The sequence below is a fragment of the Barbatula barbatula genome (assembly GCF_947034865.1).
Source record: "Barbatula barbatula genome assembly, chromosome: 22".
Lineage (NCBI taxonomy): Eukaryota > Metazoa > Chordata > Actinopteri > Cypriniformes > Nemacheilidae > Barbatula > Barbatula barbatula.
In genome coordinates, this window is record NC_136785.1 from 3,345,559 (window position 1) to 3,372,975 (window position 27,417).

General features: G+C 37.8%; 1 protein-coding gene across 1 annotated transcript in view; it reads right to left on the reverse strand.

Moving 5' to 3' along the window:
* hcn1 (hyperpolarization activated cyclic nucleotide-gated potassium channel 1) overlaps positions 1-27,417 on the reverse strand; it is a gene marked incomplete at its 3' end in the record, with an annotated part of 63,916 nt that overhangs the window by 13,155 nt on the left and 23,344 nt on the right. Inside the window, exons 3-5 of the mRNA XM_079485963.1 lie at positions 19,493-19,654; positions 7,879-8,097; positions 430-576 (exon numbers count right to left, since the gene is read on the reverse strand). Of these exons, the coding sequence (XP_079342089.1) occupies positions 430-576; positions 7,879-8,097; positions 19,493-19,654 (528 nt within the window). The remainder of the gene's footprint in view (positions 1-429; positions 577-7,878; positions 8,098-19,492; positions 19,655-27,417) is intronic.

Sequence of the window (27,417 nt, forward strand, 5' to 3'; positions counted from 1 at the left end):
TACTGAAATTGTTTTAAACATTAATATAATAAATAATGCCTTCCTTTTTTCCTCTATTCTTTTCTTCTCAAATGTGATGTTTAATATATACAAACATAATAAGTCTCTTCTACATCTTTAGAGAATTACCGTATTGTTTGCATTTAACATGCAGAAAAGGAGAAAACATTTATTCAATCTTTTCATTTTTGTGAATGTAGGACACCACGATATGTGTTTGCCATAGCTGACTGAAATAATCAATAAGACCTCTCATGAAGCAAAGTCGTTTTCTTTTTCTATCCAAATGAAAAGGATTATGGGACAGGCAGGAAGATAATCCTTGATCAGCACTTTAAGTCTGAGATACTTGGGTACAAATGGACCCTTGCCCGTACAGTATTAGCTGTGACTCGAGGTCAGCACTACTAAGTGGTATTTGCGTCTCACCTCTTTGAGCGGGTCGTTGAGTTCGTTCAGGATGCTGTCCTCATCGAAGATCTTTCCTTGGTAGCGGTGTTCGTAATAATCGTGGATTTTCTGTCGCATGTCGGCCGGCAGCTTGTGGAAAGACATGTACTGCTCCACTTGCTTGTACTGTAAGATATAAACACAGAAGCTTTTAAGAAAATGCTTGAAAATGGAAGTGAGATCCGTGCTTGTGCGATGGAAACATCACAATCGAGATCAACCCTCCTTGGGTTTTCGGGAGCGAACTATGAGCAATGAAATGTTTCTGTGTGTGTAGGTGTTTTAAATTAAAAATTTAAATCCGTGCATGATTTACTGATAGCTTTTTAGATTAATCCTTTGTATGCACACACGTTGTGCCGGCTGCGAGCAGGTGGTGCGTGTTGTACGACTGCAGACTTCCTGTTTGCCAATTCCGCTGATGAAATCACTGTGGGGATGTCTAATCCTGACACCTGCTCAGTTACCTTTTATCTGTTACCAAATAATTGAAAATTAAATTGACGTATATATGACGTCTATACCTGCATAGGCCGCCCACTCCATATCGTCACAGGACATTAAAGTTAGAGAAGAATCTATTTATACTGAAACATTGATCCGCTCTTATTTCTATTCATAATAAATCATTTGATGCTGTTAGATACATTAACTGCGTTCTTAAAAAGGATGATGAATCCATACGCCCTTTGCTTTAAGATAAACTATCCTTTTATAGCATTGCAGAGTGTATTATCTATTTCTGAATGGAGGTGGGAAATCATTTGCATATTCATGAATCCAGCAAGGATGTAGTTACATTTGAGTTTAAAAAAATGTATGCTTAAATATTAGTTTTAAGTGATAAAAGTATGAATGCAGTCGGACTTTAAGAGTAGAATTAAATAGGGATTAGGGATTTAGTTAGGTTAGAAAGTTACAATAATAACCACAAAAGGGGAAAAATATAACAAAAAATACAAATATATTAAATCAAAAATACAACTACAACCTAACTACAGAAAGAATAAAATACTTATATTTCTCATTTAACGCTGCATCACCAATCTCCAAATAAACTTTTCAGTCCATTACATTCACATTTAGTCATTTAGTAGAGAAATTTATCCAAAGTGATTTACAGAGAGTTCAGGGAGCAATAATACGATAGGTGCTAATACCAAGTTACTAGTTCCAACAAAAGCCAGAACAATACCTGTTGAGAGAAAGAGAAAGAAATACACTAAAACATAATGCCGTGAATTTTGATCATAACAAAGAATACTTTTAAGTTTACAGAGTCAAAGCAAAGTACTGTTTTCACATGCAGTGAGTTTAACCGATCACAACTGTACCAATTATTTGATATGGTAATTCAATAACTGTAAGCACATGGAAATCTATAACATGTGTGACATGACCCTGTATATGTTTTAGTATTATCAAATTCATTTTTTATAGAAAGTGGTGTGTGGGAGAATCAGTTTCACCATCAGCGAGTGAAAATATGACTACAAACACACCTACACACTCACGAAGCAATCACACTAATGTTTTACGGTACGCTTTCCGTCTCTCTCTAGGGCTGGGCCCTGCAGGGCTACTCAAAGTCTGGACAGCCGGTCTTTATACCTGTCTGTAACACAAGACAACCTAAATGCTGATGCTTTCAGACTGTGGGACTCAAAGTTAACCGAGACTGCTTTAGCTCCACCACACAGTTTTCAATCTCGAAGAGACTTTGTGTTTTCGATGCAAAAGCAGAACACTGGCAGGATGTTGATGCAGGGGCCGGCGCACATGCTGGGGCAACGTTTATGAGCTGAAACGGTCTGAGTCAACGTTCAGAATATGAGTAATTTTGACCTGAGGTCCGTCCGTATGGTGCCGGAGTGAGTCTCAACAGCATCTAACAGAGATATGATGAATCATCGAGTATCAGGGAAAAAACAAAGCAAGCTGATATGGGGTACTGGGATGTCTCTGCACAAGCACACACACACACACACACAGAAAACCTTTAAACGGACATGTAGTGTGTCTGTTAAGCAAAAACTGCTTTTTAAAGGTATGTGTTACAAACACGGAATTCAAGTTGAGCCTGTTTACTTTCACTGTAAATGCTTTTGGTCTTGATGTGCACGGTTTTAATATGCATTGTGTAAAATATTAATGTCAAGTCGTGTAAAACTAGCCACGTTTCTGATGAAAGGTTGGACAAACATAAAAATGATCAATATCACATTTGATTACTGTCCTTCCCAAACCTTGTGTGTCCAAATTCTCTATTTTCATGAAATAGAAAAAACACTACGTTATAAATGCTTAAATAGTGTGTTGTCTAAGTTGACAAGACTTTTTAATACTTTTTATTGGCTAGATATTCGCAAAACCCAGTAACAAACGAAAAGAGGAAAATAGTAATAAAAATGATTTATGTGGAGGTACGAGGTTTCAGAAGGGGAACGTTGGATTATTAGTTTTCCAACCAAATCATGAGTATTTCCTAAATCTTTTTTGTGTCTTTTAAGTCATAATCATATTTACACAAAGTATCTTATTTCATTTTTAATATGAAGGCTTTTGGGGATACTTAGATAGCCCAAAATCTAAATTCTGTTATTATTTATTCAGTTACATGTCATAAAACTTGTATGACGTTTTTCTACAGAACACAAAATATATTTTTAATCCCATACAGTGGAAGTCAATGGGATCTGATGTTGAATGGTTACCAACGTTCTTCAAAATGTCTTTTTTTGTTCTACAGAAGCCATAGATGTTTACATTCTGGGTGAACTATCCCTGTTAACATGGACAATATTATGATCACTTACTGAAGAACTGGGAAATACAACTACAGGGACTTGAACTGAACGTCATCCATTTTATCAGAGCTGGCTCACAGACACACGCGCGCACATGTACGCAGACACACACACACACACACACAAAAGACAAACACACACAGCAGAATCAGGGGATCGGTGTGTTTACTTTAATGGATTGTCACAACACCTGTGAATAAGCACAACACCTCTTGTCTTGCAGGCCGTGGTTCTACAGCTGTGAACTCTAGTCACGGCAATGTCGTGTTAAAACAGACGGTGACGGTGGAAACAAAAATCTTTCACTTCTTGTTCTACATCGATTACAGAGCGTCTGTCTGGCATGATAAGCCTTTTCTCTGTTTGCATTGCATTGATTCACACAAAGAAGTGATCCGTGGACATCGTACCATTTCAGAGGTGAAACATTGGCTTTGAGGGAAAAGTCAAAGGTATTGAGAACCATATAGAAGTCAAGCAGTTTTGGGGCATCTGACTCATGACACAGATAGCGCTTGTACCGCCAGAGAAGCAAAAGTCACTTCATCCTGAGGGGATTTGATAAAGCTTGCTTACACGGGCTTCATGATTCCCACAGAGGTAATGATAAAATGTTTCAGCGGTTTCTGAATGACAGCTGGTATCCTCCCCACGGAGTCAATATCAACTGAGTGTTCATATATCCACTTCAAAAAGCCACGATCACCGTCGAACCATTCACCGGCTATTCCTCTTCAACATGGTGCGAACAATCTCATTTTTTCCTGTGCTTTTCATTTTACAATTCCTTCCTTCTGTGTCCAACACCAGGCTGTGTTTTCCTGTGCAAAGGCATAGAAAGCTAACCAACGATCAGGTTTATCGACACAGAAATGCGATGTCAAGATTAGGTTTGCGTATAACCTCTCTGTTTTCCAATTTTGCGGCCATCACATTAACTGTGAGCTGGGCTCTGGCAGGGTTCTATTAGATGTCAGACACAATCCGACCCGACCATCTCGGGTGCTTGGAGCTGCCTCTCTCTCTCAATGGAACAAAAGAGAAGAAAAAAGTATCTGACCTACAGGTGCTTTGTTCCTCAAAACACCCCCCTGGTGGTGTGTTTGTGCGGGAAGATGATAATACAGATAACGGGGGATGATCAGACTTTTAATCTGTATTTTGGGGGTCAGACGAATAAACATGGCGGTTGGTGTTGTACCGATGCCACTTAAACATACTTACACAAATACCAGCCGTTTCATTTATTCGTACATACTAAAGACCCTCCTGGGTCTACTCTTAAACATCAAAACAGCATCAGGTGAAGAAGGTGGACGCTGAAGGCACTTTACAGAAACTGAAAATATTCTCCTGCTGATTCTTTTTGATCTTGCACTTTGAAGGCGCTCTAGTCCTCAGCACACGTGTGGGACGACTCCTGTCAGTGCAGGAGTTTAGAAAACACACTATCAGCCTCTGATCTCAACCCTGTGCCGGTTTGATCCGCTGATCAGAGGAGATCTGCTAGCATAAGCTGTAGACGAGAGCGATTAGAGATAGCGCTGGAGTGTGGTTATCTTGTATTAGTTAACTTTCTTAGGCTTATCTTTGCAAATGTAACGATTGTGAGTCAGACGGTAAGAGAGAACGGACAGATTTGTTCCAATTTGCTCCAAATTGCTAAGTAAAAAGAGGTAGTTAAAATCTGAGCACTAAAAACTAGTGAGCTGCCTACCTACAACATTCTGAGGCATCACCCCTTATGAAAATTAAGTTTGGTAAATATAAAACATGGTTAAACTATTGTTAATGAGGTATAACCATGGTTTTACAAACGGTTGTCAAAACACCAAAAAACATGGTTACTACAGTTTTACCACAAAAAAAGATGGTTTATTTTCATGAGGAATGGGTTCCCCGCTGTATGTGAGAGCAACTTAAGAAGATTAGAAGGATTTATTTTGTAAAATATCTCAAATTGGTCAAATTCTTATCTTTATATATTTCAATAAACTTATTTTCAAAAATCATTAAATACTTTCATTTTAATTTATTATTAACAGCTTATTTAGTGTTTAAATAGTACATCGTTTTCTGTCAGTAACATTTGTGACATGGAATTTTGCTTACATGAACTTGGAGAGCTATGATGATAACAGATCAACTAAAATGAATGAAGAAAACAATATCCGAAGTAATTAATGTTAGCATAAAGACTGTTTTCTTTATCAGGGTGGGCCGTTGTCATTTGACCTCCACTGTTTATATATAGTGTCCACTGAGTGACCTGTTCAATATGAATTTCATTTGCACATCTCTGGTCAGGGGAGCCATATCTAATATCCATTTGCAACAGAGCCAGATTTTGAACGACCACAGCGGTGACATTGCGTTTCTAGAACAGAAGCGTCTCCGAACGGAACATCACACGACTACGGCAAGGTCAAAAAAATCATATTTAAATGGAAGATAAGAGCCGGACGAGAGGACGGCGTGAGCCTTTTGTCCGTTTCAGACCTGCTGCATCATTGTCACATTCAAGGTGACCGCGGCTATGTGTGGAAGTCTGATAAGCCAGAACACGGCAGCCATGACAGGGTAATTGATGGGACGTGTGGTCCATGGGTGTTTGGAGCACCCTGCTTTCCCCGGTAACGGAATCTCATTAGCTCGGATGGAAACCCCACGATTCCCTCCTCTAAATGGCTTCTGCTAAATAGCCTTGTCAATCGAGATGTAGGGGAGAGAAAAGGCAACTTCATAAATTCGTGTATATTTGTAAAAGCTGTAACAAATGACCTGCAGTGCGATGAAACGTATAGTGGCTGGATTGTACACGCCACTCAAAAAACAATGAAATAATTTAACAAAAACTAGCTTACACAAGGATCAACATTCAGTGAACATTTACTAAGCATCTTGTCATTTTAAACTCTTTACTGCGATATTTAGATGAAACACAAAATAAAAATTCTGTTGTCATTTATTCTAGTATACAATGAAAGTCAATGGGATCATTGTTGTTTGTTTATCAACATTCTTCCAAATATCTTCTAATAAAATCATACAGGTTTGTAAAAACACAATGTCAGAATTTTTATTTTTGGGTGAACTATCCCTTTAAGCAAGTAGAAAGGACTTTATGACTCACAGCGTATCCCAGAAGGCACCTCATGAAGTTGGTTGAGAGAATACCCAAGATGTGCAAAGACAAAAAGTTGTCTTTATACGTTATCGTTTTTGGTGTGAACAGGCCTTAACTCTATACAATTCAACCCCCCCCTCCCCTATTTGATTCTTATCTTCCAGTAGTAAATGAAAAAGTGATATTGTGTGTGTCTGTGGCGTGACGCAAACTCGCCTCATTCAGGTCTGGTCACCACCCAAACAAAATCCACATGAGATAAGCCCCTCCTCCCCTGGGACAAAGGTGCTCGGCACAGAATTGCCATTGTCGTTCACTTGGGACAAATCCTCTTTGGAAGCAGAGGATATAATGATGTGCTTACAGTACAACAAACCTTCAAAGACAATGAGGGATAATCTGCCAATCCTTTTCCCACAGTGTGTTTAAGATGAAGGCGCATGCTATTTACAGGGAGTGGAATCGATACACTGTGGCATCTCTGAGCTGATGACTTAAGTACCACAATCCACCATTTAAGCATACTAATGAACTACTGCCAGCATCCACCGCACCCGATCTAAAATTCATGTAGGTGAGAACTTGAAATGAAAAAGAAATGTGTAGATGTTCCAAACACGTGCTTTCTCCATTCGATAAATTATTGTGACAAAATAATACGTTTTTCGCCCCCTCTATAGGCTACAGTAACTTTGTGGATGTGTACAGCCCTTGTAGCTGATACATGTATCTGAAGCACGCAACCTTCTATCCGTGTAACAGAGGTAGAATCTCTTTGACGTCAGATCAATATTGGTGTCATTCCTGAATGATTCATGAGCAATGAGCTCATAATGTGCTCGTGATACACGATGATGACACAGATGACCCAAGATGCCATTTAAGTCTGCTAAAATCAAATGCAAGGCTAGTGCAGGCATGCTGGGTTAATCTCACCAAAACATGTCCAGGTCACATTTCACTCAAAAGAGCAAAACATGTACATGCATATTTAAATAATGCGTTTTGTTTTTTAGAAAATATGACGTTTTACTATTTAAATACAATATATTTTTTTATATCTTTATTTATAAATACATTTATTATATTTAATGACATTTTTATTATATTTTATAATTTATTATATTCTTATTTTCTTTTTTAACACTATGAAAAAAAGGAATTATTTTGTAAAATTTGGCATAACAGCAACTATTATTATTTTTAAATTATTTTAAATATAGGCTTTAAGCAAAATTTCATTTTATTTTTGGGGTGCAATATGACATACGCGTGTTCTTCAAAGGTTTACATAAGGCCTACAACGCCAAAGAACATTTGATGAAAAATACCATGTATACTATTATTTTCTTATTTCAATCTTTTTTCCCTGCTTTGCAAACACGCAAACAATTTTAAAAGCGCAACAGAAATATATTATAATTGTGTGAAAATGTTGTGTGCGAGTTGTATTAAAAAACAGTGTAGTGTCAGGGAATGTCTGGTTGTTTTTACCTTCTCCTGGTATTGCCTTCGAGACGAGTCCAGAGACTGGATGAGGGCTGTGGCGTGTCCCACGAACATGGCGTAGCAGGTGGCGCCCACAATCATACTGAGCATGGTGATCCAAAGGTCCGACATGCTGACCGGCGCTCTGGCTCCGTACCCGATACACAGCATGTGGCTCATGGCTTTAAATAGGGCGTAAGAGTACTGCTTCCCCCAGGAGTCGTTCTAAAAGAGCGTGAGAGACAGGGGCAAGATGAGTTAAAAAGAAGCGGTATCAGAGATGGAAAAGCAGATGGACTGACTTTAAAACGTGTAAGCTTGCAGTCAAACGCTCTGCTGAATCATTGAGTCTCCGTAGAGCCTCCTGCCAACATAACCTTCACACGGAATAAACTCTCTCTCCCTTTCTCTCTTTTCTCTTCCTATTTGCGTTCCAGTTTTTATGTTTAGATTAGAGCTATTAATACATTTTTTAATCAAAATATGTCATAAGCGTATTAAATTGAAACGATTAATTAATTAATGACATACAGATATTTGCTAGGAAGGTTCCAAATTTTGGAAATAAGGTAAAAACATTGCAAATTCACATGAAATTCACATAATCCTTTATTGAAAGGAACCTTAGTAACCATAGTAACCATTGATGTAACCACATTTCTTTTGACTTCATTTGATGTATAATCATAGTAACCACAAATTTTCCATCCTCTTACTATAGTAACTATAGTTTATCCATGATATTTGTAATGAAACTATGGTAGTACAAATGGAAATCAACATTTAGTTAAAGACCCTGTTTTAGCGCTTTTGCTGAAAGTCTATCTCAAAACGTCTTTGGAGCCGGGTGTGAAAACAAGTGATGGTTCTGGTGTCCGCTAATCAACTTGGATTACTTCCATTAGCCGCTGTAAACTGATGTACGGCTCTCTGTGTCCCTCATGTCGGATGGTAAGAGAGAGAGCAAGGACACATTCACTGCTCTCACAAGCTATTAGTGCGTTTGATTTTAATAGAGAACTGTACGAATGAAAAGAGACTAACTGTACTCTGAATGTTACTCGCGTGCCTTTGTGCAACACAACTCAATACGACTCTTGAAACCGACAAGCAGAAGATAAATATGGAAAATAAATTGAATATCGGGGCTGCATGGGCGGAGTCAAAATTCATACACCAATTAGATCCAATTGTGTGGATACAAATGATTGATTTTTAAAAGTAATACTTATTTTGTAGAACATAATACTGTCATGTTCACAATACATAAACAAAGAAACCTTTTAAAACGCTTGTTGAATCAGCACAGGCCATTTCGGCAGGTCATACGGAATTCAAAAATGCTCTGTTTATGTCGGATAAATTTGCTTCATATGATATATCTTTTTATCCAGAAGCTATTTTCAGTTTGCAGTGTGTCACTCTTCAGTGTCAGCAATCCTCTCCCAAACATCAGTTACTGTTTTGCTGAGAACACTTGACTAAGACAAGACGTGCATTATTTCCGGACGGCCTCGGCTCCAGTGAAAACTCGCTGGAGGAATGTGACAGTCGTGTTCGTGGATGGGGTATGGAATGGATATGCTGACTGCTCGAATCTCTTCCTGTTCACTTGAAAGGGGAAAAAAAGTGCTGAGGAAGGCCTGAACCTGCTACCTGAAAACACACACGGTCGACAGACGCAAGCTGGGATGTGTATCACACACCCTGGTTCTGCTGAGTGTATGTGTGTCAGAATACTTTGAGGAAAACGGTACTGATCTCTCTCTCTCTCTCTCTCTCTCTCTCTCTCTCTCTCTGGTAATGGTGAATTCATGAGCAATTCATCAGCTGCAAAAACTCACGTATTAATGCTAAATCTCATTTCCATGCTGATTACTTGTTTCTTTTAAAGATGAATACAAATATGCCATGAAAATTACTTGCATTAAGTTTGTAAAAAAATGACATCATATGTATTACTTAGACATTCTTGGTTGCATTGTCATATTAAACACACAAACAAGCGTTAGTTGTAATAAAAAAAAAATTAATAATAATATAATAATTAAATTAGCAGAATTAAAAATACAAATGTAAGTGTGGCGAGCAGGGCGGCGGAGAGTCGTGAGGAAACGGAGCGAGACCGGTGCACACGCAGCCTCGCGTCGTTCCCTCACGGCTCTCGTCCCGCCCTGCTCGCCACATTAAGTAATATACTGCACATAAAATTGGAAAGTGGAAGTTATTTACACATGTCCATAATTCAATACTGTATACAACTGTGTACACAACTGTAAGAAAAAACCTTGTCCTTCTGAAACCTTGTATCTCCACATTTTGTGATTTTTTTCTCTCCATAATTCATTATTATTAGTCACACTTTATGTCTGTCACTGTGTTTTGCAAGTATAAAAAGAGTGTTCGTCAACTATGACAACACCGTATGTAATGATTTAAAAGTACAGTGTTTTGTACATGTCCTGAAAAAAATACAAGGACATACAAGGTTTCTGAAGGCCAACGACGAAATTTGTTTACATAAATACTGTACGCAAAAACACTAGTGCAGGATATTGCAATATACACAATATGCCAAATATGCGCATAAATTCAGAGTACAGGAAACTAGGCAAACAGCAGTGCTATCCGTTTTACTACTGTTTTGGAGGTGTGATGGTAGCTAAATTATTTTCACTATATGTACATCTTCTATTAGCAAGCAATTTATTCCAACAGGACGCAATGTGGCGTGCAAAACGCAACAATTGTTTTTCTTGTCACATTGCATTGTGCGCACTTTACAACCGAGCGAACTGAACAAACAATCTATGTCAGGAAAATCCAATTTCATTCACGGTTTAAGAAAACAATTCACAGACTCTTTTGAGTCAACACTTAAAAGAGAAACTGCGCAGCATTGACATCTCTATAGATAAATAAATATCGAGGTAAAAACTACTGTTTACAAATGCTTGTGATTCAGTTATATAAACTAGGCCCAAATTTAGTCGGATAAACTATGTGTTCAATACCCATAATGCTTCGCATTGCATTTAAAGGAACAGTTCACACCAAAATGGTTGTTCAAAATAACAAGTCAATTTCTTTGTTCTGATGAACAAAGAGAAAGATATTTGTAAGAATGCTTTTAACCAAACAGTTCTTGGCCATCATTGACTTCCATAGTAGAAAGCTTAAAACAGTTCTGGGGCACTTTTGAGTACCCTTGTAGAGTGTCCTAAAATGGACGTCAATGGTGGACAAGAACTGTTTGCTTACAAGTAAATGTATACAGATTTGGAACAACTCGAGGGTGAGTGAATGTTTTTTACATATTTTTGGGTGAACTGTCCCTTTAAGAACACCCTACATGTTGTAAAAACACCATTGCTAAACTTTCAAAGTAGCTTATCCACTACATGTCATTGCCTACACATATACACATGCACGTTGTAGGGGTGCCTTTATACATGTGCATCGATGTTGGATTATCCACGTGCATCACGAGTGTCTTCTGGGGTTATTATAGGGATTAGAAATATGACATAAGCAACACTCTCTCTCTCTCTCTCTCTCTCTCTCTCTCTCTCTCTCACACACACACACACACCTGGTGACTCATCCCAATCCTTTGAGATGCATTATGTAGAGGTATGACGCTTATGGTACTAAACACACCTCTACATATGTCCACACACACACACAGATTATCAGACAATCAACACACTTCCCAGGCGGGGTCTTCTAATCATGTGCAGACCACTTAAGGACGAACCACTATCAAATGTGAAGTGTTAGTTAAAACACTGTCTGATTGCGAGGAATGAGAGATTGCAGACGATTGTGGAGTCAGTGTGATTGGGCTGGGTCTTGTGTTTGACCATCAGAAATGACACGGGACGCCCCATAGGGACACCAATTATAATCAGACATGACCACATTAAGATTCGTTCCTGGGTGGGTTCAATCGTTTCACGCTTTCAGGTGTAAAAAACTTTGAGTTGCTTTAGATTCACATAATAATATAGGGACATTTACACTGATTACTATGTCTATTATATGATGTCAGAATTTAAAGATGCAGTGAAAAAAACTGCATGACTGCAAATAAAGGTCTGAAGGGCAATCGCTATTATATATGTTACATCTGCGCTTTTTTACTCGATGTAATTTGCATATTTGATCAATATTTGCAAACTGCAGTGCTGATATACATTTCTAATTAAAACTGTCCTGTTCATTTCTGTAAAAGCAAAATATTTTTGTTCTGCGTGAAGCCATAATCTGAAAGAAATAATCTTGAAAAAGACACCTAATAAACCACAGCCTGTAACATTCAGTATGAGACGTGTGGACTCAATGTTCAGTTTGATGCTCTGTTTCTCTCTTTCTTTATCTACCGGTCTATGCTTCTTTCTCTGTCGTTCTCTTTCTTCTTTGACCTATCTGCTTTTCATCTTCTCGCTCACTATTTCTCCTCCATCCTCTCTCACCCTCCCCTGATGGATGTCAAGCTATCTGTGTGAGATAAAACCAAAAGCCTGGCAGTCTCAACGGGTCTCTGAGAATTAAAAGCCATCTTTGAGTCAAAACAAGCATTCCAGAAAGATCCAGTTTATCATTTGCATCCGTTATTTATTACTGTAACAAGAAAACTGAACCGATGCTATTGACGCATTTTGTACAACAAAACTGAAACCAAAGAGAGATGTTTTTAAGATAACAGCAGTCGATGATCAATAATTTGGTACAAACAAAAATGCCAAAAGATGGCAAGCGATTATTTGACAATTGGTTCAAAGTTAGTGCTAACGTAAAAGAAACACATTAAGAAAGCCATGAAATTGAAATAATGAAATTGTTTATGGTACACGCCACATTTTTTCTCCTTTAAATCCAGTCGGGGGTTCGAGGAAATGAATTAAACTTCGGATGGTAAAAGACACAAAACAAATAAAGACATAAGTAAATAAACTAATATCTGGGACCTCGTGTATAAAACTTTGCATAGATTTCATCTTTGAAGTATGCATAAGTCGAAATCTGTAAGTTGTGCACATATTTACACTATGTGTATGTGTGGAGAATAGCACATTTCAATTATCATCTGTTTAGACATCAGGCCTGTTTTTGTGCCTTAGGTTTGCGAAAGGTTTTCCTCTTTAACAAAAACAATGTTTTGTGCAAAGTATACTGCAGGAATATTAGTATGCTATAATATCTCCACTGCAACTTTGAGGGTGAAAAATAAAGAAAAAAACATAACCTTGTGGTCTGATTTTAGTAAACATTTCATACGAACATGGGCTTATAACTTTGCGTAAGACCAAAACAACTGAGAGTAAAATATATTGTTAAAGCCTGAAGCTCATGTTATGAAATGCATTGTGGGTGAGAAGTTTAAGCTTGAAGATAATGAGGCAGGTGCTCTGCTCCTTATAAATAAGCTGGAAATCACCTTTGTTCAACTGGGTTTTTTCCTCCCGATGAGCAATAAAAAATATACATTTAGATGAGGATCTACTTCCTCAAAACACACATAAAGGAGACGCATTATTCTCTCTTCTCCTTAAATAACTACAAAATGTGAAACCCTTATATAAAAAGGGGTCCGTACGGTTGTGCTATTAATTTGAATTCAACATTACAGAAGATCAAGAGCCATATGCCAAAGATAAGAGAGCTTGGGTAAATTGCAGGCTGCATGATATTACTCAATATAATCCATGTTATAAGGCCTGTCTCTCTTCAGATGGGTCCGGCGAGTGTCTATCTGTGCTCAACTGAGGGTTTGTTATGTCCACTGGTTATAACTGAAGTGCCTTCTTTGTTACTCAGATAACACATAAATCCTCCCGCTCACCCTGATCTCTCACACCAACCGACATTACATCACCTTTGACACCAAAAAAAACAATAGACACACCACAGACAAGCAGCTCTCGGTTGTGTTGTTATGCATCTGCAGTTATTTATAGTAGTTGCAATAGTCTTGATTTGGTGCAACGGTTACTGAAGAGATGCCCTTATGGATTGGACTGGCTTCTCAAGTAATGGCTTATCCCGCCACGGCAGATAAAGTAAGTAAGTGCTTAAACAAGTCAAAGGACCGTTTAAAATTGCGTTTCGCTTTTAATTTCAGTTCTGAGCTTAGTGTTTGTTTTAACGGGAGGTGACTGTTATCAAATGGTGTGTTGGAAATGTTTTTTTTATTTCCTTCATACACACACATACAGTAAACACACAGACACACACGCACACATAAGTCCGGTGACTATTGAAGCATAAACCAATAAGACTGCAGTAGACAGGATGTCCGGAGAAAGATCGCGTGTAAATCTAAGGTTTTTTTAGTTTACTAAAACTAAATGTATTCAAACATTTCTGTTTATTAACATCAAATAGTTGGGAAAATGTAGTTTTAAAAACAATATGAAAGTTAGTTATGTTGCCTAAGCAATCAACAAAAATAAGGCACAAAAATATTTAAATAAAGAATATTAAAATAAAAATAACTCAACTAAAACGGAAATAAAAACAAATTATACCGGCTATGCAATTTTAAACTCCAACAAATATTAAAATGAAAGCATGTTACAAAATAGCTAAAAGTTAAATTAAAATTAACATGAAAACTGAAAAAAGCTCATTTGAAATCAAGAGTTTGTTTACATAAACATTTAATTCTGGTTTTAATTTTTTTTTTTTTTATATCTTTTTTATTGCATTTTATTGTATTAGTTAGCTGTATTTTTGAGTTATTATTACTTGATCAAAACTAACCAACAACCGTTTGATTGATATAAATTGGAATGCACAATAAAAAAAAGTTGATTTTAGAATAAAAAATCTGATTTTGTCAATGATGTCTTCATATATGAATAAAACTGCAATAAAACTGAAAACAAAATTGTAATAGCTCTACATTATGGTCTGTTTTACACAAATGGTGGTCTGTTGTAGGGATAAACTGATGAAAATTGATAAATTCATTCAAATAAAAAACACCTGCCAGCTGTAAATATCTCTTGAAACCCAGAACAGTTTTTAGGAACCTTTTAAGACCTCTTTATAGTAACTGTTCTGGTTAAAAACTAAATATCTTACAATGCTTGTATGAGACTGATAGCTTTTAGGTATAAATAAAATTCAGACCGAGTTTGTAACACAGGCAGACAATTTTACGTGTGAGGTCTCTACAGTACAAACAACATCATGCTAATGTCTATGTAAATTAAACAGTAAAAACAACTAAGCCAATCAATATATATTTACCGGTAAAATGTGAATATGCATCATAAGTTTGGTATTTACACCCTCTAGTATATTTCAAACCTGTATGGCTTTCTTTCTTCTGCAGAACACAAAAGGTGATATTCTTAGGAATGTTTGTAACCGAACAATGGCGGTACACCTTGACTTTGTGTACATGCAATAGACGTAAATGGGTTCCACCACTGTTGTTCTGCAGAAAACAAATCATGCAGGTTTGCAAAGTAAATGAGGACAGAATGTTCATTTTTGGGTGAACCATCCCTTTAATGCACTATACTAAGTTTGTGTTTCCTAAGAAAGGATGTATTGTTTGCAGTGGTACGCAATAGCTACACATTTGGAAAACACTGCACCGGACTAATGTTCTGGCACAGGAAAATATGTACGTGAATGATTTATTACAGGCATCCAACGGGATACATGTGGATTATTATAATGTAGAGAAGATCAAATGAAGCATCTCATTATCTGGCTGCGGTACTGCCGGTCTGTAATGCAAAATTCATGGTCGGGTCACGTGTACAGAGGGCATTTGCGCACAACACATTGTTCAATTAAAAACCTAATTTATTATTTATTATGTGGAAAACAATTATAGCTATTGATATTTTCTCTCTGCAGCAGTGGTTTTGCATGCAGAGCACTTGTCTTTGCATTTATGTTCAATGTTTCACTCAAAACCTCTGTGGGTTCATGATTATTCTCTTACTGCAAGTTGCCTATAGGGGGAAAACCGAAGAGCATTACTTTTTAGATTATATTTGGCCTAAACACACTCGATTACATATTATAGAATTTCTTATTACATATACTAATATTCACAAATCCCCTTTCACGAGTTCGCCTATGCAGATAATAATAATAATGCAGGTTGAAGGGTGTGCGTATGTGCCGTGCTGTCCGGGGAGAGGGCTCAACCGGCACTCAGAGCGAGGAAACAGGCTTGTGGTGAGGAGCCTTGGGTTGTGATGGGTTGTGAGCCTGAAGACTGTAGAGAGAATTCAGGTAAGACAGCTTTTCCTATTTGTAGTAGTTCTCTCTTGAGCTGATATTTGAGATTGCTGATGGCGAACCAGCCGGTTTCCTCACTAACTTTGTCATCATCATATCTAGTCCAACCAGACCATAAGCTGCAAGAATGTTATGACATCACAACTATGAGCACTTCAGGACATGACTGACCACATTTACAAATGAACACTTGTTTAGCAGCTTGACCTATTAGTGTGAAGTACGCTGAGAGCTCAGAGGTGAACAATTATAATGATAGGCCCAATTCTCACCCTTCCGATTTAATAAGTAACTCTGGTTTAAAGCTACATTGTTTCGGTCTGTGCCCTGCTGAAGTAGGCATGTCGAACTCCCTGGATACCTCTGCAACACTAACCTACCTGATGGCTAAATTAACCCGACAGCCCGGCCAGCAGCACAGTCGGCGTTGTCTCCTGCATGCTCAGACTCAATGTTCCAATTAGCACCCAACAAATCCCCCACCCCCCAAGCCCACCGGCCTTACATCCTCTTCTTTCCTACAGCCAGTAATCCCTGAATAACTGAACAGCAGGGTAACCGCTTCCCTTTGGGACCCCCGTCGGCGCATTGGGTAAAAACAGCGCCGGGAATCTTTGCTCGTTTTTCATCTGCATTGATTTTTTTGGGGAGGAAAAAGTGGTGCAGAGGTGGACGGGGAGGTCAGCGATTCAAAGTCACGCAAAGTCTTTGGGCAAGAAAGCGATAGAGTGCACCTTGATAAAAAAGGTACATAAAAATGGAAATTAAGGAGAAACAAACACATCTCTTTGATTTCCTGTTTGTTTCTGTTGCTGTATTCATTGAAATAAAGCCCGGGGGAACATGGCAGATGAAAAATAATGATGCAGTCATGATTTAATTTTCAGAGAGACATATGAGCTGCATGTCTCTTCCAGCTTGGAAAGCCCTCATTTATGACTCAATAACAAATGAAAATTTCAAGACAATGGATTCTTGTACAATGGAATGGATCGCAATATTACATCTTATGGAGTCAGCAGTGGTGGGTGGGCATGGTTTATTTTTAAGGACAATGGCAGTGCATGTCTAATGCTCAAGTCATGCTGGAATTACTCTATTTAAGAGATGCAAATAACTGACATAGGACTGTCGTATTTACAAAGGGAGTGAGTTGTGGGTGCACCGATAAAGAACTCAAAGTGGAAACAAATAAGATTGGGTAGTAATTACATTTTAATTGTAAATGTGGACTACGCAAAGTACTGTTAATGAAGAATAGAAGTATTCAAACTTATTAGTTGGTCTATAAGGCAACAATTAGGGATGCACTGAAATGAAAATTCTTGGTCGAGCAGAATAAAAACGAAACACTTGTTTCGAATACCGAACAAGGCTTTTCGTATTTCATTTATTTATTTAGCCAGTTTTTTTCACTATTGCATAAAACTCTTTATATACCTCTGAAGATATGTATATTATAATGCATTTCTATCAATAGATCATCCCAACAATTACACACTGGCCCTTTATCTTAGCAAAACAAAAAGTGTAGCCCTCTCCCTTCTTAAATAGTCTATATTGGGCCTATAACTGACTGCTGAAAGAATGTACTGTACTCTGTACCTCTAAAACCAAAACACTTCATTAACAGGTGCTATTCAACATTACAAGCTTAAAATATGAATAGACAAAAACGGTTGGATTATTATAGTCTACACTGCAAAATGATTTGAAAAAACATCCATGCAAGCAATTCTAACTGCGGCCATTTCGGTTCCGGTCTCTCCTCCTCCGGGATGCACAGAACCTACTTTGACAATTTGTTTAGTACAGGGAACTGTGTCGCCCGCTCCAGTCTGAAGTACACAAGTTACCATCCGGTAAAGACGGTTTCACAAGAAGAATAAAACACGTCAACAAGCAACAGTTACAATAAAACACATTAGGCAAATAATCGGTTTTTCATTGGGTTGCATTAGCGATTGAAGGAGAAAAAAATATATAAAACTGCAATTATGTTGCAAACCCTTTTAAACCCTGCTGTGAAAACCATAGTTTACTAAAACTAGAATCCTTAAAACATTTGATAATCAAAATCAAATAAAAATTTGTCATTTGAAAAACTAAACAAATATTAGAAATGTAGCCTCAGCACTCAACTAAAGTCTAAGTTCACGCACTTAAAGTATTTACTAAAAAACAAATGAAAATAAATGAATAAATTAATATGATTTATAATAATATAAAATAAACAAATATGACAAAAACACAATTAAAGTCAAATAAACATGAAGACTATATAGACGGTTTCATTGGACGCACGCACCTGGACGGAAGTTATATCCGGTCTGTGTTTGCTTATAATATAACAATTTATTTAATTTATATTGATATTTAATTGTAAAATAATTGTTTTAATTAATTTTTTACAAAAGAGCTGAAACCTGAGGCGGGTATTTTAAAGCAGGACTACAGGGGGCCATTTCAACCTTCTATCTCTAGAGAGACGTACTCACAGGAAGTGACATAATTGTGTTGCAAATATGCAGATTACTTTTTTAGAAGCATTAAATCTTGAACAGCCTAGAATTCATAGTTTTCTTCGATTTTACAAGAACATCTGTGGCTCGCTATTTTCATTTGAGTAGAAGATAAATTGCTCTTGAGATAAAACAGACACGGCAGCGACTTTCGTTTTCTCTATACTCATCACCACGTATCATTCATTTGTCAGAAATGCTGCATTTAATATAGCCAGAGGTTTCGCAACATTACAACAAGACAAGAATATCAATGATTCCCGGTAAGGCCCTCCAGAGCCGGGGGCCACTGTATCCTGCAGAGCCCCACAAAGTTAGATTGAGCCCCTTGGGCACACTGCATAACTGCCGTATCAACCACCACCATACGAACCGTTATCTAATGAGATGCCACGGCTCAGACACACATGCACGGAGATCGGCATGTCAAATGCATGTCAAATGTTGATCTCTGGATGCTTCTAAAGCGAATACATAATCTCTGATTTCCTCAAATCCATGTGACTCTGGATTTATAAAACAGCACTAAAGTATAACCTTGAATATGAAGAGTTAATGCTAAGAGAAGAAAAAATGATCTTGGCATTTTTGCGTTCATTTTGCACCAACACGTCGTGCTGTGGAAAACCAAAGCGAGCCATCTGCTCTGATTAGCCAAACATCTCTCGTTTGATAAAGGTCAAGTATAAAATGTTCTGCCCAGAGCCGCCGAGTTAAAAAGTAACAAGACATGCAAGTTCAAGCATTCATACGCATTCAAGCTTGTTCCATTTAGTTTGACTTTGTCACAAAAATGAAGAACAGATTGTAGAAATGTTTTGAATACTTACAACCATACCGTTTAGCGACACCCAGCAATCCGGAGGGAAGTCTTGCAGGAAGGGAACGAGGAACTGCAGGCAGCCATCCCAGTGACACAACAACAACATCATGCCAATCAGATTAAAGATTCTTACCACTGCACTCGCCAAATCATACGTCATGTGGAAAATCTGTGGGAGAAAAAGAAAAAAGTCAGCTGTTTCATTTACTGTATAAGCCTTTTTTCATACTCTCAGTTCACTGGAACACAACATTCAGTCTATGTCTGATCAATAAAATTAAAATGTACATTTCTTCCTATTTAAAATGATCTCGCATCAGAATTGTACCACATTACAGGAGCAAAATGGGTTTTAAAGACTTTCAAGACATCATCAAATGTAATCTATATTCATTGTTAAAATAACAATTTCTCATATTCAATGTAAACGTGCGTTATCCGTGTACAAATAAACCGAATTATAAACAAGGCAAACCGTTTATAATAATATTATTCTATATAATATTTCCACTCCAATTATGTAAATCGGAAGACATTTCCTCTTACGCAGAATAATGCACTATGATAAATCGTACACAGCCATATCAGAGACATTTATTAAGAATGTAAATAGGGCTGTTTTGATCTCATCATTCTTAATAACCGTGTGATATTGCGCCTGAATTGTCTTGTAGACACGCAGAGCTCAGAATGTCATGGCTTTTTAACTCCCCGCCGATTTGTATTACTAATAATGCAGCGTGGATGGAGAGAAGATCGCGAGAAGACAGCGTCTCAGAATGATGATTCATTGCCTGAAGGCTTCGGAGACACCAACAGTCAACACGAGAGCAGAGATGATGCGTTATCCATCTCCACCCACTGAAAGCCCTGATATTCAATTGCACTGCATCAATAAAAATGCAATGAAAAGGGCTGTTCTGCAGTCTACACCAGTTTAGAGTAAGCACTCCTAGCCTAGCAAGGCCCAGTTTGAAAGTACAGTTGTAAATTGATTTACAGTCACTGAAAAACAATATTTTAAAAGTATAGTGCGGCAAGAGAGTGGTTTAGGCGTCTGCTATACAGCAAGAAACAAAGAAAGATATAGAGATATCGAAAATGGGGGATGTGGCTTTGATGATAGTAATAATAATAATGTTATTGCATTTAACAATTGCTTTAATATTCAATACTAAGTGTGTTGTTAAAAACAACAATAACTAACAATACTTAATGATTATTATAAATATTAATAAGTGATGATTAATAACAATAATACATCAATGTAATGTATCATGTATATAATCACGGAAAGTAATAATCCCCCATCGCTACTATATGAAATGGTAAAGTTTTAACGTTTGAAAAATGGACCCAACAAACTTTCACATTATCTTGTGGAGAATTACACCTGACTAAAGGTGTGACACGAATAAAGAGATCAAACTCATTCCGCTGGATGGTCAAGGCATCGTTAGAGGACAATACAGAATAAAAGGTTTCAGCGAAACAAAGACGATCTTCTCTCCTGAACGCTCTCATGTGCACATTTGGTTACTCAACCAATCTCCATGTGCATAAAAAATCATTCATTCCAAACCAAATCTCAGTTTCTTTTCTAGCCCAATCTGTTATTTCATTACACACCCCTGACCGGAGAAACTAAATACAGTAGACAGAGGCTTCAGCGGTTGCTGGTTTTGCACGATAAACCCCATACTGTCGAAATATTTCCCCGGGCAAATTAAAGTAGAACGTGAGGTGGAAGTAATTGTTTTCTATTTTAAGTCCATAGGATTGCTCAAACGCTTTAAATTGCTAATGTGTGAATTTGATGGCGTTTTAATGGTATGGGTCCTCTCACTCCAATCATGAGGTATTTTATGCTCAACAAAACCCACATTAAAACGTGGCAATCTTTTGTGGTCTCGTGCTATTTATGAGTTACTGTGAAGATCCTGAGTGGATTACCAGAACGTATGAATGTAATTTACGAAAGAGAAAGAGGCTTGATATTCTTTCTCATATGCTTAGGCTGTTGTCTTTGCATCACGGACACATGGCAGTGTTTCTTCATTTTGCAAATGAGAAAAGGTCACAGGAAACAGATGTTGGAACTTGTTTTAGCCTGACATGATCACCTGAGTTAACACACATTGATTTTACACTCGAGAGAACATTAGGTTTCATTTTCCATTACATTCACAATTTAGTAACTTTTGCTATTTTACCATTTAGAACATGAACAAGAATAAACAACACAACAATGTTCTGTCAGACTGCAAAACGCATAAATGTAACATTTTCCTTCTGGTGTAACCTAACCTACGAATAACAAATAATACATCGATAATTGAAATGAATCAGAAAGATTAACCAAGTTATACCACAGCCACGTGTTTCATCTAATCTTTGTCTTGATGGATAGTCTTGTTAAGAAAACCACAGAGCAGGACTTCTCATTTGAACACAGTCAACAGTCATTAAGGTGTGAGGTCAAGTACTGTATATTGTCAAAACGCATTAACCTTCAAAACCAGGCTTTGAGATAATGGCTGCACGTTAATAATGGCAGTCTCTGTACTGTTTGTCATTGTGGGACCCATGGGACAGACACACAATCTTGGGAAGAGCTGACAAGGGAAAGACTGTCTATGGCAGAAACAATCCAACACGGGTTCAAACACAGGCACATACCCACATTCTGATCTCCACAAAAATATATTGTAAAACTGTCTGTGGATTGCTTTAATTGTCAAGTGGACAAACGTTTTTCGTTAAATTCTGTACATTCTATGTTGCTCGAAATATAGTTGTGATCCTGTGGCGATGGGGATCGGTTGAGGGTGACTCCAATATCTCCAATGTTATTGAAACCCCAATTGAGTTTAATCCTCACTGCACCCTTGAACAAGGCAATTAACCTCAGACCGCACCGATGGGCCCGTTTCCGGGATTGTTTTCCTGTATACGAGTACTAAATTATATTATCATTTTGAGCACATAGAACAATCGGATAAGAGCTTATGAAGGCATTTGATTGTTATTTCAGTTTACGTAAAGATAGCATGTTGACAGAGGCATGTTAAAAAGTTCCCAAAGGCCTGGCTCCTGATCGCTAACACACAACAGTGTCAGACGGAGGTCAGGCATGATGTGAATGCTAACCAACAGAGACCTGACTCACGCTCAAGGTTATTGGCGGAAGGGCGTGCAGCACTTAAAAGATCGGAACGACACAGCAGAGGGTCGGATATCTCCTACTAGGATCTGCAACAGACATAGGAAGTCGAATATTCTTAATGATCGAACTCATGAGCCGGTACATGCATTTCTGAGTGTTGTTATTTTACGACTAAATGTATTTGTGATAGAAAACTACCACAGCCACAATGTTTTAAAACACGCATTATTGCTAATTATTTCCAAAAAGGTTACTTTATTTACAAACATACAAGTGCCAATTGCCTGTGCAAAACCAATTGCGACAAATACTGTGTGTGGTTGTCAAGGTGTTGCTAGGTGACTTTTAGCATGTTGTGGGTGGTTTTCAAGGTGTTGCTATGCAGGTGCTAAGTGGCTTTTACCATGTTGTGGGTGGTTGTCCAGGTGTTGCTATACACGTGCTAAGTGGCTTTTAGCATGTTGTGGGTGGTTGTCAAGGTGTTGCTATACAGGTGCTAAGTGGCTTTTAGCATGTTGTGGGTGGTTGTCAAGGTGTTGCTATACAGGTGCTTAGTCGCTTTTATCATGTTGTGGGTGGTTGTCAAGGTGTTGCTATGCAGGTGCTAAGTGGCTTTTCAGCATGTTGTGGGTGGTTGTCAAGGTGTTGCTATGCAATTGCTAAGCATTTTTTAGGATGTTGTGAGTGGTTGCCAAGTTTTTGCTATGCAGTTGCTAGGCATTTTTTAGGATGTTGTTAGTGGTTGCCAAGGTGTTGCTATGCAGTTGCTAAGTGGGTTTTAGCATGTTGTGGGTGGTTGCCAAGGTCTTGCTATGCAAATGCTATATCTTTTTTGCTATGTTGTACAGCATTCAACTAAAAATGCCCAGTTTGAAGTCCTTATGAAATTATTCCTTAAGACATATACGGTTATATATCTGAATGTAAAGTGTGTTCAATATTTCTTCACATGGACGGCAGATTTAAACAGAGAGAACAGAATGGCAAGGCAGGTCACAGGTGCTGTACATGAACTTACTATAAATAATTCTCAACTCCTCTATCCCTATAGCTTGTTTGATTCTCGCCTCTCTGAGATGTTTGAAGGATTCCTTTTGTAATATGAGTTGATAATATGAATCCCGACTGTATAAACCTCAGTGAGTTTGCACGCAGTGTTCCACAGTGCCTCACTGCGTCATGGGAAGTGTTATCAGACCTATTACAGTGGTGCATCCCAGGCCAAGGGTCTCCCACAGAACACACACGCAGATGAACGCACACATACATGTAATAGTTTTCTTACATATATATTTATATATTTTTATATTTACATATATTTATAGTGGCAATCACTGCTACTACAATAATACAGCAAATTTCACAAGACACTTTGAAGTAACCACCATTATTATACAAAATTGAAAGAATTCCAAAGAATTCCATTCTTACAGTTTTGCATTGTTGCAAAGCATATAAATACATGCATATAAAAATGTAGTTTTGAAAAAGATAAAAAAGGAAAATATAGATATAAATATGCATTATATGTGCTTAAAAGGTTCTACAAAATGCCGTGGAAGTAAATTAAAATATTTCTAATTCAAAGCTTTTGATGGAATATTTTGTTACTATAGCTATTTTTATGTTTGATCTCAAGACCTTCCAAGCAAATACTCTTTTGTTTTTCTTTCTCCTCGACCTCCTTCTACTTCTCTCTCTCTCTCTCTCTCTCTCTCTCTCTCTCTCTCTCTCTCTCTCTCTCTCTCTCTCTCTCTCTCTCTCTCTCTCTGTGCTAGTTCAGGCGATGATACAGTGAGGGCTTCTGTAACTCTATTAATCATCCTGTGTGAGAGATACTGTACTGGTGTACAGTGTGCGAGGTCTAAAATTAGCCGACGGCTGTGAGGCCATACAGCTCTCCGTCACCATTCCAGAGCTATCTCAAACAATGCCTAAAGATTATATCTATACTAACATAATATTTGAAAAATCACAGTCACACACTGTGCACATAAACACACACCCTGTCAAACTAGATATAGTGTTACTGGTCATTTCTGAATGTTCCAAACATTAAGGAAATGATGGCGCCTCGTATAATGTCTAGTTTTAGCCAAATCACAAAGTCTGCATGGTGTGTTTCCTTCCTGTTGCTTTTATTGTTTCCTGTGGCTCAGTGGTTGGAGCATGGCGCTAGTTAACGCCAAGGTCATGGGTTCGATCCTATTTCACATAGTCAGAATGTATAGTTCAATACAATGTAAGTCGCTTCGGGTAAAAGCATCTGCCAAATGCGTAAATGTATTGTGAAATATATATATATATACACAATATGTCTATTTAAATAAGTCTATCCCAGAATGCTCTGCAACAAGCTTAAAATGGCACACAGAGTTAAGGGAAATGTCAACATCATACAAAAAATGTAACTTCACTCCATATTTGCACTTTTAAGTATTTGTCATAAGCACTGCATTTTCAGACTCTATTAAAATCTATTTGTTGGAGTGTAAGGCCTGAAATATACGCAAGTATGTGAATTCAGCTTCTAGCTAGATTTCAACATCGATGCATTTCAAATCTAAGACAATTGCTGCCTATGTAGAGCTTATTGATTTAGTCAGTAGCCTACAGTTAGAAAATCGGCTAGAGTCCTCATATGTAGACACCAGACAGCAATACAGATCGTTGTTTAACACAAAGCCAAGAAATGTTTTCTACAGTAACAAACCCACACTGTATTGTGTACAGTAGACAATTGCAAATACAAATCCTACACTCACACACGCTGAAGCAAAGAACATCTGAGCGTCTACAAATTGTTTCTAGAGGGCTCAAAAACATAAAAATGTATAAAACACGCACACATGCACACACACGATAATGTTTGACAGATGGATACGGAGAGACCCTTAAAGCCCCCCATAGGTGTCAAACGCATACAGTACTGTGAAAGAGCAATCACACTTTAACTGTGCTAACGTTTGACTGTTGGAGCTAAAACAGGTTTGAACAAACCAAACCTTAATGCTGTAGAGAGAGAGAGAGAGAGACAGAGGGGGATAGAAGGAGAAAGGGAGAGGGACATTGTGATTGAGTTTATCAGTTGGTCCCAGAATAAGGGACGCAAACAGAAAGAGCTGCGTCATACAGTTATACAACTCAAAAAAACAGCATGTCAAAAATGTTCAACATTTATATAAAAGAATTATATAAGAAGTATATCAGAAGTGTATAAAGACCTTACATAATGAGGTGCAAGATGCCGCTACATTTCACAAACTGGACCTTCGATTATTGAAAACGGTCAGATTGACAGATGCAAGTGAAACATGTTTATAGGTAAAGGGATGAAATATAAACTTTAACATTCATTCAAATTGATAAAAATAATTTCAAATTTTGACATTTCCGTCTATATTTGGGTGTCCTATAAAAATGTACAAGAAAAATACTAAATTCTATTATCTTAAATCCATTGAACATGTATATACGTGTTGCATATACTTATACATAAACAAATATTCATGCAAATCTTGAAATGTAATACTAACCAAGACCAACAGTAAAATAAAGCATGTAGACGTGCATTATGCAGCTTGGTTTACCCATTTGAGGGCATGATGCGTGTTGTGTTGGGATCTGTACACATCGTAACAAGCTAAATGAAGTGGAAGGCTTTGCACTCGAGAGGAAATGTGACTCACTGCGTTTGCTTTCAGGGTATTTCACTGTTCTATAGAGGAAGAAAGCTTTTTACAGTGCGCCTGGCGAACCGCCACATGGAAATGACATCACCCTCTCTGGCGCACGGTGAGGGGCTGTGAACCGGACCCCTGTGGGGTGACGGCGAGAGGGCCAGAACTTTGAGTACAGCGCTGCCGTCTGTCATTAAACCTTCTGATTCAGCCCGCAACGCAGCCATTTAGCACTTTCACGTCCTACTCAACATCGACCTGTAAGGCGCCTTGGAGCGAAGGCCAATCATTAGCTTGCTTGTGAAAAACACAGGAACAAAGCATTAGGGAAAGGGAAGAGGATGGATTGTGGTGGAAGTATGGAGTGAGAAGAAAGGCGGAAAGCGAAGAACAGGGGAAGTTGAAGTGAGCAGATTGTCTATTCGAAAGAAATGCATTATTTAGACGCAGACGTCTAGAATTTACATTTAACATTTTCGACATTAGGCCTAAAGGAGGCAGTTTCCTCCTGATGAGTCTCTGCTGTAATTTAGTGACTAGAGACATTATTAATTCAGGCTAAAGTAACAATCAATGAAAACATTTGTTCGGTCGCTGCTGTGTGTGTGTGTGCTGGCTAGGTTTTACAGGCGAGCCTTGCCACTTCGATTACTGACGTTCAAACGCTTTGAAGAGAGATAGGGCGCTGATCCAAAGGTCACATCAGCAGAAAAAAATATTTTCTTCGGGAACACAAAAGAGGTCAAACTTCATGAGCTGTCAGAGCTTCAAAATTCAGGATAATGGAATTTGGGACTTGCAGAATTTAAAGTATCAGAGGAAAAAGACAAATTTTATACAATGTGGCTTCCGCATTTCCGTAAGAGATGGAGTATCAAATGACGCTTTCTCTTGCATCTGTTCACAATTGCATGTTTGTTGTACATTTAAGCTTATTTCATCACTTTTTTACCTTCTAATGCCTCTAATTTTCATAACAGGGCTGCACGATATTGAAGAAAAATGCAATAGGTGATAATTTGCTAAATGATGCTGGTATGCGTTACAATAATGGTTTAAGTTTGTAAAATGAATTTAAACTATATT